Source organism: Taudactylus pleione, unplaced genomic scaffold (assembly GCF_031769625.1).
Source record: "Taudactylus pleione unplaced genomic scaffold, aTauple2 ptg000062l, whole genome shotgun sequence".
NCBI lineage: Eukaryota > Metazoa > Chordata > Amphibia > Anura > Myobatrachidae > Taudactylus > Taudactylus pleione.
Genome location: NW_028284464.1, coordinates 4262930 through 4275077, shown reverse-complemented (window position 1 = coordinate 4275077; position 12148 = coordinate 4262930). Strand labels below are relative to the sequence as shown.

The window sequence follows — 12148 nt, the reverse complement described above, 5'->3', positions numbered from 1 at the left end:
GGCTTGGGGGGGGGGTCTGTGAGTGAGATTGCAGTACCCGTTCTGGCGCAGACTCCTAACAATTGGAGATGTAGATTCATCCTCGGATGAACGTACATCTCTGAATCAGGCCCTTAGTGCCCACACTGCCCAGCGTGAGGGAGAGGAAAAATAAACATGCCTTTCCTTATTGTCTTATTGTCTTACAGCCGCAAAGCAGGATGTGGAAGCTGCTAATTCCTGAAATGTTCAAGGGTAATGACACCCTATAGTAAAAAAAGAAAAGACATATTAACAGCTGTTTAATAAATTATTCTTGAAAAACTTGTTGTTCCCAAAACAGGTATCTGAGAGTTATTTGGGGCTGGCTACATCTATAAGACACAGAGAACTCATACACAAGTGTATGGTCCACAATGCAGCAACTACTGTACTCCATCAATCTCCTCTCCATTCTGCATCTGTGTATCCTCTTCCAGGGGCTTAACTAGAAATGTGTGGGCCCCATAGCAAAATTCTTAAGGGGCCCCTTAACTCAGGTCTCAACCAGAGTGTATACATATATATATATATATATATATATATATACAATTATAAATGTATATATGTGTATATATATATATATATATATATATGTATATACAAATATATATATATATATTCACTCCTGTCACCCTGTAGAACTTACTCGCCTCACCCTGTAGCACTTCACTCCCCGCAACCAGTAGCACCTCTCACTCTCTTCACCCTGTAGCACCTCACACTCTCCTCACCTTGTAGCACCTCTCACTCCCCTCACTTTGTTGCACATCACTCCCCTCACCTCATAGCACCTCTCACTCCCCTCACCTCACAGTACCTCACTCCCCCTGTAGCACCTCTCACTCACCCTGTAGCACCTCTCACTCCCTCTGTAGTACCTCACTGACTGCCCTCAGTCACCCAAGGGAGGGGAGTTCAATGTATTATGCGGGACAGTCAGGCTGGCCCTGGTGGGAGGGGGGGTGGGGGCGGGCATCAGCAGTGGGGCTCGGGACGGAGTGTGTCCGTCTGTGACTGACCGGCAGCAACGGGAGTGGGGTGACTTTGGCTGGCACTGAGGGAGGGAGGGGTCCCGGGGGACAGGGTTGTACTCACCGCAGCAGACTCTACGGCGGCGTCTTCTTCCTGCGCTCCTGGAGAGACTGGAAGGCAGTGGGTCGGCGGAAGTACAGGGGGTGCAGCAGGGCCGGATTGAATAAATTTATATTGAAAAATATTTTAAAAAAAAAAAGAGAAGAAAAGAAAAAAAGTTGCAATTTTCTTGCTGGAACTCGGGCCCCCCCCTAGCGACGGGCCCCATAGCAACTGCATCCCCTGCACCCTCTGTAGTTATGCCACTGTCCTCTTCATCATTTGACAAGAAGCTTTTGTTATTGTAGAATAGACCAGTACTAAGATCTTAGGGTAGATGGGATGTTATATTGGCATCCTCACATATAATTATTACACTCTCACCTTCCAGGAGATAGTACAATAGAGGAATATGAATATTAGATTCATTGTGGCTGCATTTTGTGTACAGCAACAATATATACCAGGCAAACAAACAGATCAAATATGTTTTATTTGATAAACATCATCATACACATTTGTGTTTTTACATTGTCTATCAATGTGCAATTTCTGGTTGAAGATCTAGAAACTACCTCTTATAACAAAATAAAAAATGCTATTCTGAAAAAAGTAACCTGTTAAATGTGCTGACTTTCCTTTTTCATTCCATTTATTGGGTGAAATGTAATATAAAAAGAACAATTTCATGACAAAAGTTTGGCACAGTGTGAACTTGCAAGGAAGTAAACAACACCATGCAAACAGGATGTATTAACTAAGCACATGTTATAGCTTCCTCCCACCTCATCACTCATATCCTTCCATAGAATTTCACCATAAATGAAAAGAAAATAATTGGGTATCTTTCATTTTACTGAAATAAGCAGCACAGAATATATATTTATATTTACAAATACTAAACTACATTTTAGTACAGCAGAAACATTGTGTAAGCATTTAAAAAACCCCAAAATTGGTAAATAAATATACTATCCACGGTGTGCAAATACATTCTGCATCCTAACTGGAGCCATTACTTCAGCTGGGGCTTTTCAGTCTCAGGAATTAGGAAGTAATGATTTACAGTACCCCATGGTGGCCAGCAAATGCCATAAGGAGAATATATTGGCATAGATTACAGTGTTTTTAAACTACTGTATTTAGCTTGGTACAGTATAAGAAGCTATTGTGTTCCCCATTTATAGGAGTACTAAACCATATCAACTTGTGACCATGATTCACTTATTATTAGGCTTTATTAATAAAATACATTTCATACAATAACATGAAATTGAAGGTAAATAAGGGCCGGCCAATGCACGCTTACACTAAAGCACAGGTTCTCAAACTCGGTCCTCAGGACCCCACACAGTACATGTTTTCCAGGTCTCTTCACAGAATCAAAAGTGAAATAATTATAACCATCTTTGGACCTTTTAAAATGTGTCAGTGAGTAATGAACACACCAATCCAATGTGGAACCCTTTCAGATTGCATCCCGATACGAAGCCCATAGGCTTATATTAGATAATGACATATTAAGATGGCATTACCCACTGGGACGAAGCACCGCTTAGTACATAAGTACATATGGGAAATACGGTAAACCGCATTTTCGAGGGTTATACCATATTTTTCTATTTAGTATATCCCACCCTTAGTGATGTATGTCAGAGATGAGAAAAATTAATAAATGTAAATGTAAATATAACAATGAGTATGATAGATACTGTATGGACTGTAATAGAGGATTCATTGTCTTAAATAGTGTTGATTTTACAAATGTTATTTTTAAGTAATTTTCTAAATGTTTATTTACCCTTGAAGCAAAACAAATTCAACTATGTTGCTTGTTACAATGAACGTCATCGAAAGACCACTTATTTGTGTGAACCCCCCCCCCCCCCGTTGCAAATGGGTTTAACGTATCTTATTTATTGGGGGACTGTATGGATGCGACAAGTGTTTTAAACATCGCACGTGGCTGGCACAGGCGTTTTTTAACACCGGAAGTAAGATGAGGTAAGCAACTGATTTTCTTGCTTGGTAGTTTTTAAAGTGTCTCATGGGGTTAAAATAAAAGTTCATTCTTACAGGTCAAAACTCTTTTAGAAAACCAACCAGATCATATATATGTTAGTCATAGTTGTTTTCTTTGGTGCTATTCATCAACTGCTCAACTTCAGTACCAAGGCCACTGCCTCAGGGGCATAACTCTGCAGCCATTTATACTCCGATATTATTATAGTTACACTATTTCATTCATTTAAATATTTTTACTTTAGATGTCAGTTGATAGCCAGTGGCCATGAGTCTTATGAAACTATTTCTTGTTAGAGAATATTTTTTTTGTCATTGCTGAACTTTGTGCTACAGTGCTAAACTCAGCAAGTAGGTTACGGAAAAAATAAAGGATGATATAATTATTTCAATTTCTGTAACATATGGGATTTAACATTAAAATAAATGCTTTTTGGCAAATGTGAAAGCAGATGGTATTGCAAAATCAAACTAAATCTAGCAAAATCCAAGAGTAAAACAAATACATTTGTTCCAAACCACAATTTACACACATCAGAAAAACATTTTTTGATATATCTACTGTATGTGATGCATTCAAAGTCAAATATACCTACCCGAGGCAAATGAGCTATAATACATTTCTTCTGAAATAACAGTCATTCTCTCTCTCTCTCTCTCTCTCTCTCTCTCTCTCTCTCTCTCTCTCTCTCTCTCTCTCTCTCTCTTTCTCTCTCTCTCTTTTTTAAAAAAGCAAAAGGATTTCTGTATTTCCGTTTACAACATTTTCATACACATGGTTATTTACACAAGCAAAGCTACTGTATGAGTTTACTGGTGTATAGTATGGTATAGGGTCAGATCACCCGTTAGGCGATTATGGTGCTCACTAAAGGCCCTTAGGACCCTAGTGGGCCTGCCCAAGTGCCTCCTGAAGCTGTTTTTTTTTCTGTAGATTGATGTTCTAGTTGGGGCAATGTGCATTCAGAGCATTGGTCTGGGTAGCCCTGCTTACTTCCCGGTGACAGGCCTCTCCCCCAGGTATTATACTATATATTGTGCATTAAAAAAAAGTGTAATAATTTTGACAGTTTCAAATATGTAAAGCTTCTGCCAGCATTTCAATTATATACGTAACAGAACTTCTAAATTCCCACTTCGACCACTCTGTGTGTGTATATATACTGCATAAATACTGTATAAATACTGTATATACATAGATATACAGTATATATAGTAACTGGCTAAGTCCATTCCGTATCTAAGAAAGCAATAAAAAGAAAACACAGCCCACCCACTGCCAAGTGAAATCAACGTATTGCATCAGATTGCCCGTCATGTAGTGAGTTATTCAGGGCATTGCAGAGGCTAGTGCTATAATGACACAATTTAACTTGCCCCGTCACCCTCATTTGGCGCCTGCATTTCCCTTCTGACAACACAGAAAAACTGGTGGTACCTTTTCTTTAAAAACAATCAAATTGCTAAACTAAAACAAATAAAAAATCCCCATTGTAGTTTTGGTTTCTCACAAATTTTTGTCAAACATTTATTCCACTATTGAGACACATAATTGGAGCCACTGTTTGAGGATCACTGTAAATCATTCATGATAAACATTGGTCCTAAATAAAAGCAGCACTTATGCTTATGCATACTGTGGTGTCTACCTGCTGTGGGACTATAAGTTTGTGAGAACTTGTAGATTTAGAGCGATGAGTTGCCAAACTATACTATACAATGCTTCTCATTTAGTGGCCCATTTATTCATTATCAGGTGTTTGACCCGATACTTATACATTCTTATTTTCATTATTCACTGCAATAAGAAATGAAGTACTGCCGGGATGTACTATTGTACAAATCCAGGGAGAGGGGAGCCCATCCCTGCGATGTCTGAAATAAAATGGGTGCATCAGCGATCACTCTACTATCACTTCCCAGGGCCACCGCACTACTGCACATGTGCAGTCTGCTGAGCGTGCATGCGAGGGTGGTGAGTGCCGGGGAGGGAACCTATAGAACCCTCTACCGGTACTATATGCAATTTGTAGTCTATAGGCTACGATGGCTAACGCCATCATCAGGAGCTTGGTAAATTCGGCAAGAAAGCCTCATAGGTTTCTTTGGGGGCTGCTTTCATGGTTGAAAATGAGGGATCACAGCAGATAACTCGAATATCTACTGCGGTCCCCTGTACATACATTCCAGGAATAATTCAAATGTATGGGTACCTGCAAACAATAATTGATAAATAGGCCCCTTAACCTCCAACTGTTGTGAATTTACTTGGCTTGTAGTTCTGCATAATCCCATAAAGATGAAAAATTAAGTAAAATAAAAAAACATAGATATTTTAATAAAATATCAACACTACCCATTACACCAGCTTTATTGATTAAATAAAAAAATAAAGTGACAATGTCAGTTTAATTAAAGAAGGTTATTCAATATCTATGCTAATCCACTGAATTAACAAATGCTTAATGGAAGAGTTAGAAGGTGATATATTTGCATATTTTAGATGACAGCATACTATTTATGAAATTCCATCAATAAACTCAATTATGAATGTATTTACTTGGCTTGGGCATTTGGCACAGTGAAAACACATTCTCTTACGTTAAGCTGATTCCCACTTTTTCACTTATGCTTCTGGACTGGAATAGTTAGGCTGTAGACAGGTTAGACTGTGCAAATAAGATAATACTGTATGTCCTTTCACTAGGGAGTGGAATCCACAATTAGCCTGCCAGTTCACAGATTGCCTTATCCCATAAGGGCTGTCAAGGAATATACATTCTACTTCACTGTTATGTGGTAAAAATAATATGCAGATATAGATTGTGAGCTTACGAGCAGGGCCTTCCTACCTATATATCTGTCTGTTATTACACATTTGTTCTATTTATGTTTCCAATTGTAAAGCGCAACGGAATATGCTGGGCTATATAAGAAACTGTTAATAATAATAATATAATATATCCTCACACATCTTTGCTGCAGTTGAGCCAAACAGCTCCTCTCTGCGCGCCAGGTCCCGTGAGACGCTACTAGCGCCAGGCATCTTTTTTGCATCTTTATTCTGCCGAAAATGCATCTCAGTCGCAATGCAATGTGACTAGGATCAGAGGTGTCACTGGGTCTGGTGACACCCGGTGCGCGCTCCAGAGGCTTGCCCGGCTGGAAAGTGGGTGTGGCCTACATACATGGGGCGTGACCTCGTGGGGGATCCCGATAACATCACTCCGGGGACAGCCCAGTATCAACGGAAATGCTGAACTGCACCTGGAGACTGGGCAGTCTGCACTGTCGGCTCCTCTTCTATGACAGGAGCCAGGTGCTGCAGGAGACTGTTACTGCAGAGGAGCTAGCATTTTGGTGTCACCCCCTCTGAGGGTTGCACCTGGGTGCGCCCCGCAACCCCCCATGATGCCACTGACTAGGATGCACCAGGAGACCGTGCTGAATAATTTGATATGGGACATTTGTATAGCTGTGTGCGACTGAGTCTCTGAATAAGCATGTGAAGGGCTACCATGCCAGCGGTTGTGGCTTTTTGTCCATGCCAAGTTATGTCGTGCTACGTATACAAACTCAGTTGCACATAGATATACAAGTGTCCTGGTGCGTCCTAGATGCAGGTGTGTCGCGATGTGTGGCGTATTGAGGATAGATGTATGAGGACACATCTATAGTAAATGCTATTATATATCACGTCTCATTAAAGATACCTGTTCATCAAAATGCAATCTACCTATAGCATCAAAATCCATATCTTTACTGCTACTTCTGTAATAAACCATTCCTGAAGAAAAAATACCACAGATAAAGGTCTATTTTCCGTAAGATCCACTGAGGAAACTACTAACTCCTGAGGTGTATTGTCCTTCTGAGCCCTAGTTCTGAAGTGTCCAACCAATACTGTTTCATTAACAGAGTAGTGAACACTTTATTACAACAGTCTCATATTGTGATAAAAAGTCAGCGTTCTGCGGGGTCACTGCAAAGACAAAATGGAGAATCACAATAAACAACCTTACCAACAACTTTTGGCAGCTTCTGTCTGCGCAAGGGAATTCGAGGCAGCTTCATGCTGATTCGCCTAAAACATCCACAGAAGCGTCGAGTGTGCTTCTTGTTTGTTACCTGCTTCTGGTTTCCGCTGTAAAGCAGATAAAAAAAGTTATCATGCTAGATATTGTACTATTATAAACTGCAGCACATCTTAGCTCATTAACTAAAGTATGAGTTGGTGTGTAAGAATCAAAACATTATAATTTTACTAAAGGACATTTATTTAGCAAATGCAGGACTTTTCCATTTTTACTGCTCAAACAGGATCACTGCTTATACTATTATTGAAGCAAAAACCATTAACTTAATGTTAATGGTTTTTGCTTCAATAACAGTGAGTATATACACTTGAACTCTTGCTAATCTCCAAATTGGGCAGGAGAGTTCATTAATGGATGAAGTTAGCAACTTGTGAAGAGCAGAGAAAGGAGCCAAAACAGCAGATAAAATTATATACTATTACGTATAATCCATTTTCAATTTAGGTTTCCTTAATTGCAGCCAAAGCTATTCAAGAAAAGAAACCTCTCCAGTTAATTTAATTTGCATGATTGTATTTGAGATTGGATTGGGCTGCTTTGATGTTAACATTCATTTTGCCATTTACACACATCTTCTTAAGAACACATTTTTTCTTTCAAGATGATTTTCTTTGCTTATATAAATCACAGGCCCAAACCACATCTGACCTGACACATCCGACCTTACGTAATAAAAAAGAAGAAGACATTACTGAATACAAATAAAGGATTTCATAACGGACTTCTGCTATGACCAGAGACTAGTAAAGCAGCTAGAATGGGGTGGTCAAATGGTACAAAATTTCAACACGTCGACATGTTCTGAATGTCGATGTTCAGATTAACGACATATACGGTAGATGGACATGTCAAATGTTGACATTCACAATGTTGACATTATGAATGTCAGCAGTCTGCATGCATGTTGACAATATGCTTTTATATTGAGGAGTTTAGCATCCCTAACCACGGCTTAACCCTATAATCATTGAAAAATCATCTATCATCTATCAACATTCAGATCATGTTGACATTCTGAATTTTAACATTATGAGCATATACCAATCAGCTTGCAACAGGATTGTGAGGACTTCATATTATATCAGTATTTTCTGTATGTGCTCTGTTTTTATCTATTATTATTTGCTATACATATGCTCTGACCATTTGTTTTATATTTATTCTAGGCAGACAACCTGTATGGACATCTCCAAGTAAATGGATTGCAACAATCGAAGATTATGGTCTTAACCCCTGATAGTTGGGAAAGAGGTACTGTATATTAAAATTTGTGTTATCATTCTGCATGTGAATGTTAGTGCAAGTGTGTGTTAGTCTCTTTGCTTCCCCATCACTATTTTGTTCTCTCTATGTTCAACCATTATTAGAATCAAGTGTTCTGTATCATGATGCACTAAAAACAGTCCAGACACAATGCACAACAACTGTTACGATTACCACACGATGATGGAATCGCTACGAGGACTAGTGGAGTGATGCTGCAAAGAGATAGTACAAACAGTAATGGTTCACCATGGTCTGAAGAGTGTCTCGGGACCATATAGCAGCTGGGTTACCAGACAAATAGAGACTGGACAGTGACTATAGCTGCCGGGCAGGAGTACCAGGACTATGGTATGCAGGACACAAAACAAAACAGGCAAGACTAGACCAACAAGGACAAGACAGGCAAAACTGGACTAACAAGGACAAGACAGGCAAAACAGGACTAGAGGGCTGAGGTGCGACTTGAGACAGGACGGTGCAGCCTTGAGGGCTGAGGTACAACTTGAGATAGGACTTGAAGACAGAGATGTGACTTGTGACAGGATGGTGCAGCCTTGAGGGCTGAGGTACAACTTGAGACAGGACTTGAAGACAGAGATGTGCCTTGAGACAGGACAGTGCACTTGAGGGCTGAGGTGTGACGTATGTTGGATGATGCGGACTCCAGGCCCGTGGCATGACTGGAACCAGGTGATGCGGCCTTTGCGGCCAAGGTGCATCTGAAACTGGATGATGCGGGCTTTAGGCCCGTGGCATGACTGAAACCAGGTGATGCGGCCTAGCGGGCGAAGTGCGTCCGGAACAATACGGCAAACAGATGAACTTGACACGGCAGTAATATAGACTGGAAGCAGCAAAGATGAGAACACTGCAGACAGACTCCAGAGGACACAAACAGACACAGCTAGGCAGGACTGAAGAAAGACTTGACTCCGGTGGACACAAAAAGACACAGCTTAGCAGGACTGTGGTATGAAGCTGCCACAGGTAGCGGCAAGGTATGATGCATGGGTGCTGCAGAACAAACAGACATGTACTGGACGCTGGGGAAATTATTCCATAAACAGGAACTGTGGTACAAGGCGAGACCGGCTAAAGACTCTAAGTCTTCTGAACACAGACAAACATATTCTCAGAATGACAGCCAGTATAACTGCCATGGAGTGAAGGGATGGCTGTAACTTATTAGTTGCAGGATCCAATCAGAGCCATTCCCTGCAAAGAGCCTTTCCTAATCACAAGCCAGTGTGTACCTGAGCTGCACACAGACAGATTATAATTAGTGAGCACCTGAGACAAAACACACAGAAAGACAAGAATGACAGGCTATGAGCTAAACACAGACAAGACAGGATTTCCAGCTACCTGCAACAGCCGGAACAAGGACAGGACATGATGCAGTGTCCCAGTCGCAACTATGGCTGGGACCTGTCACCAAGATGATCTGTTCCCTGCGGATCCTAACAACAACACAGTGAAAGTTGTGGAAATAGAAGGACAGACAATAAAAATAATCTTCAAAAGTAGCGGTAAGAATTTAATTGTAAAAGCAAAAACTACCGTTAATATCTGGATTAGGCCCTGAGCTCACAGTATGTATGGTCACTTCCCTACCATCTTAATTAAAAAACAACCATCACTATTATTATCACAAATGAACTTGTATTTACTTATTTATTTACATTTTAATGTTCAGCCACTTTTATATTGCTATTCTACATAAATTAGACTTAAATTTATGTTTACTGAAACTTATTCTGAAATTCAAAAGTAATATTATTTCCTCTTCATCAACAATTTATTTTAAAGTATATATAATTTGTTCTCACTCAGATATTTATAATAAGGGGATGGCCATGGGGCTCAGTTTGCACCTTATTTTGTGAATTTGTGTATGGGTTGGTGGGAAGTCAGTACTGTGTTTGGTGATACATCTGCTCCACAGCCTATTCTATTGGAAAATATACACTCATTATATCAATAATATCTAGATGTATTTGTCTAATGTCTGGATAACGCATACACATATTCTAACATTAATATTTTTGGTGATTTTAGCATTATAAATAAAATAACATTATTCCCATTTGTATACATTTCAATTGCACAAATGTTAATTTTTATCTACAAAGTTTTTATACAAAACAGATCACTGATAATAACCAATACAGTCATTCTGGAATTGCAACTGTTATGTGAAACTGGTTTCTTTCCATTCCAATTGTTCCATAATATTGAGTACACTGACAGTATCCTTCAGGTATGAAGTAAGTTTCTGAACTTGGGGATTCAGAAAAACAGCTACATTTTTAGACAAATTTGCTGTTAGGGAGTCTATACCAGCTATGATCGGTCTGCCAGGAGGTTTCTCCATACTTTTATGGATTTTAGGCAGATGATAAAAAATTGGTAAATTGGATTATTGTTCAGCATATACTGGTATTCCTCCTTGCAGATTAAATTGGAATGGAGGGCTTGTACCAATATGAATGACTTGTACCAATTTTTTAGGATTTTTTTTTATAGAAAAATATTTTTTTTAGGGTTTTTAAGTAGTTTTTTAAAGAAAAATATTTTTTTTTCTTTTTTTTAAATTGTTATCATTATATCATAATTGTATCTCTAATATTTATCTGATTATTGTCTTTGGATTTATAATATAATAGCACGCGGTTATAAGTGTCTTTTATATACTGGGGATCCTGCCTTTTTCCTAAGAATTGCACTATATTACTATGCATTGGAGGAATCACCAACAAAATGGCGCCTCCCAGGGTGAAGACTAAGTAGCCCTATACCACTATTCCTCTAGTAATCTGTTACAGTTAGAGGGCAGGATCAGCCAGATAAATAAGACACTTAGAATAAGGTCCCCCATACACCCCTGAGGAAGCCTGTGAGGCGAAATATGTTGGGAACTATAACCAACACCCTGCACCATTGACTAAGAGACTATCCTGTGCATCCCTGGAAATCACGGTTCTAAAAGAAACCTCTCCATTTGGACCAGCCACCCTGTTTTTAAGATAAGTAATTTTAATTTTATTGTAAAATTGTTTTAAAAATTATTCACCATTAATATTTTTATTTCATTATTGGATACTAGTGACTGTAGTTCACTTTTAAGGATATCCAAATTGGTGGCATACTGGAGTCAGGGGAAGAGATCAATTAGAAAGGTGGAACGTGAGGGACCCCTTTCTAAAGATGGATTTATTGTTACATTTAATATACAAGTGTAAAATATGGTACGGGTACCCGCTTACTTCTAAAAAATTGTTCATTGTATTATCTGACAAAACCACACTATCAGGCGCTTGTCCCCTCTCTCTTTTTCTAATTCTCAGCACACACCGTTATACCAGACGGCCTATTGTAGGGACAGAGCTGCCACCTTTTAGAAGAGGATATTATAGTGTGATACCAGAACAGACCTTACATAACCTACAATACACTTTCCCGGCCATGGAGCCAAAGTTCCACTATATATATATATATATATATATATATATATTAGGGGTGAGCGGGTTCGGATTTCTGAAATCCGAGCCCCCCCGATCCGAGGCCGATACGAGTCAGGCTCGACTTTTCCCGCCTGACTCGGATCTGAAATCGAGGCAAAACGTCATCATCCCGCCTTCCGGGTCTCACGGGTTTTGGATCCTATATAA

The 12148-nt window shown here is 39.5% G+C and overlaps 1 protein-coding gene across 1 annotated transcript in view; it reads right to left on the bottom strand.

Moving 5' to 3' along the window:
- The window catches only part of SCARF2 (scavenger receptor class F member 2), a 236101-nt gene that overhangs the window by 39523 nt on the left and 184430 nt on the right, over positions 1 to 12148 (bottom strand). Inside the window, 1 exon segment of the mRNA XM_088465505.1 lies at positions 7137 to 7258. Coding sequence (XP_088321631.1) covers positions 7137 to 7258 — 122 coding nt within the window.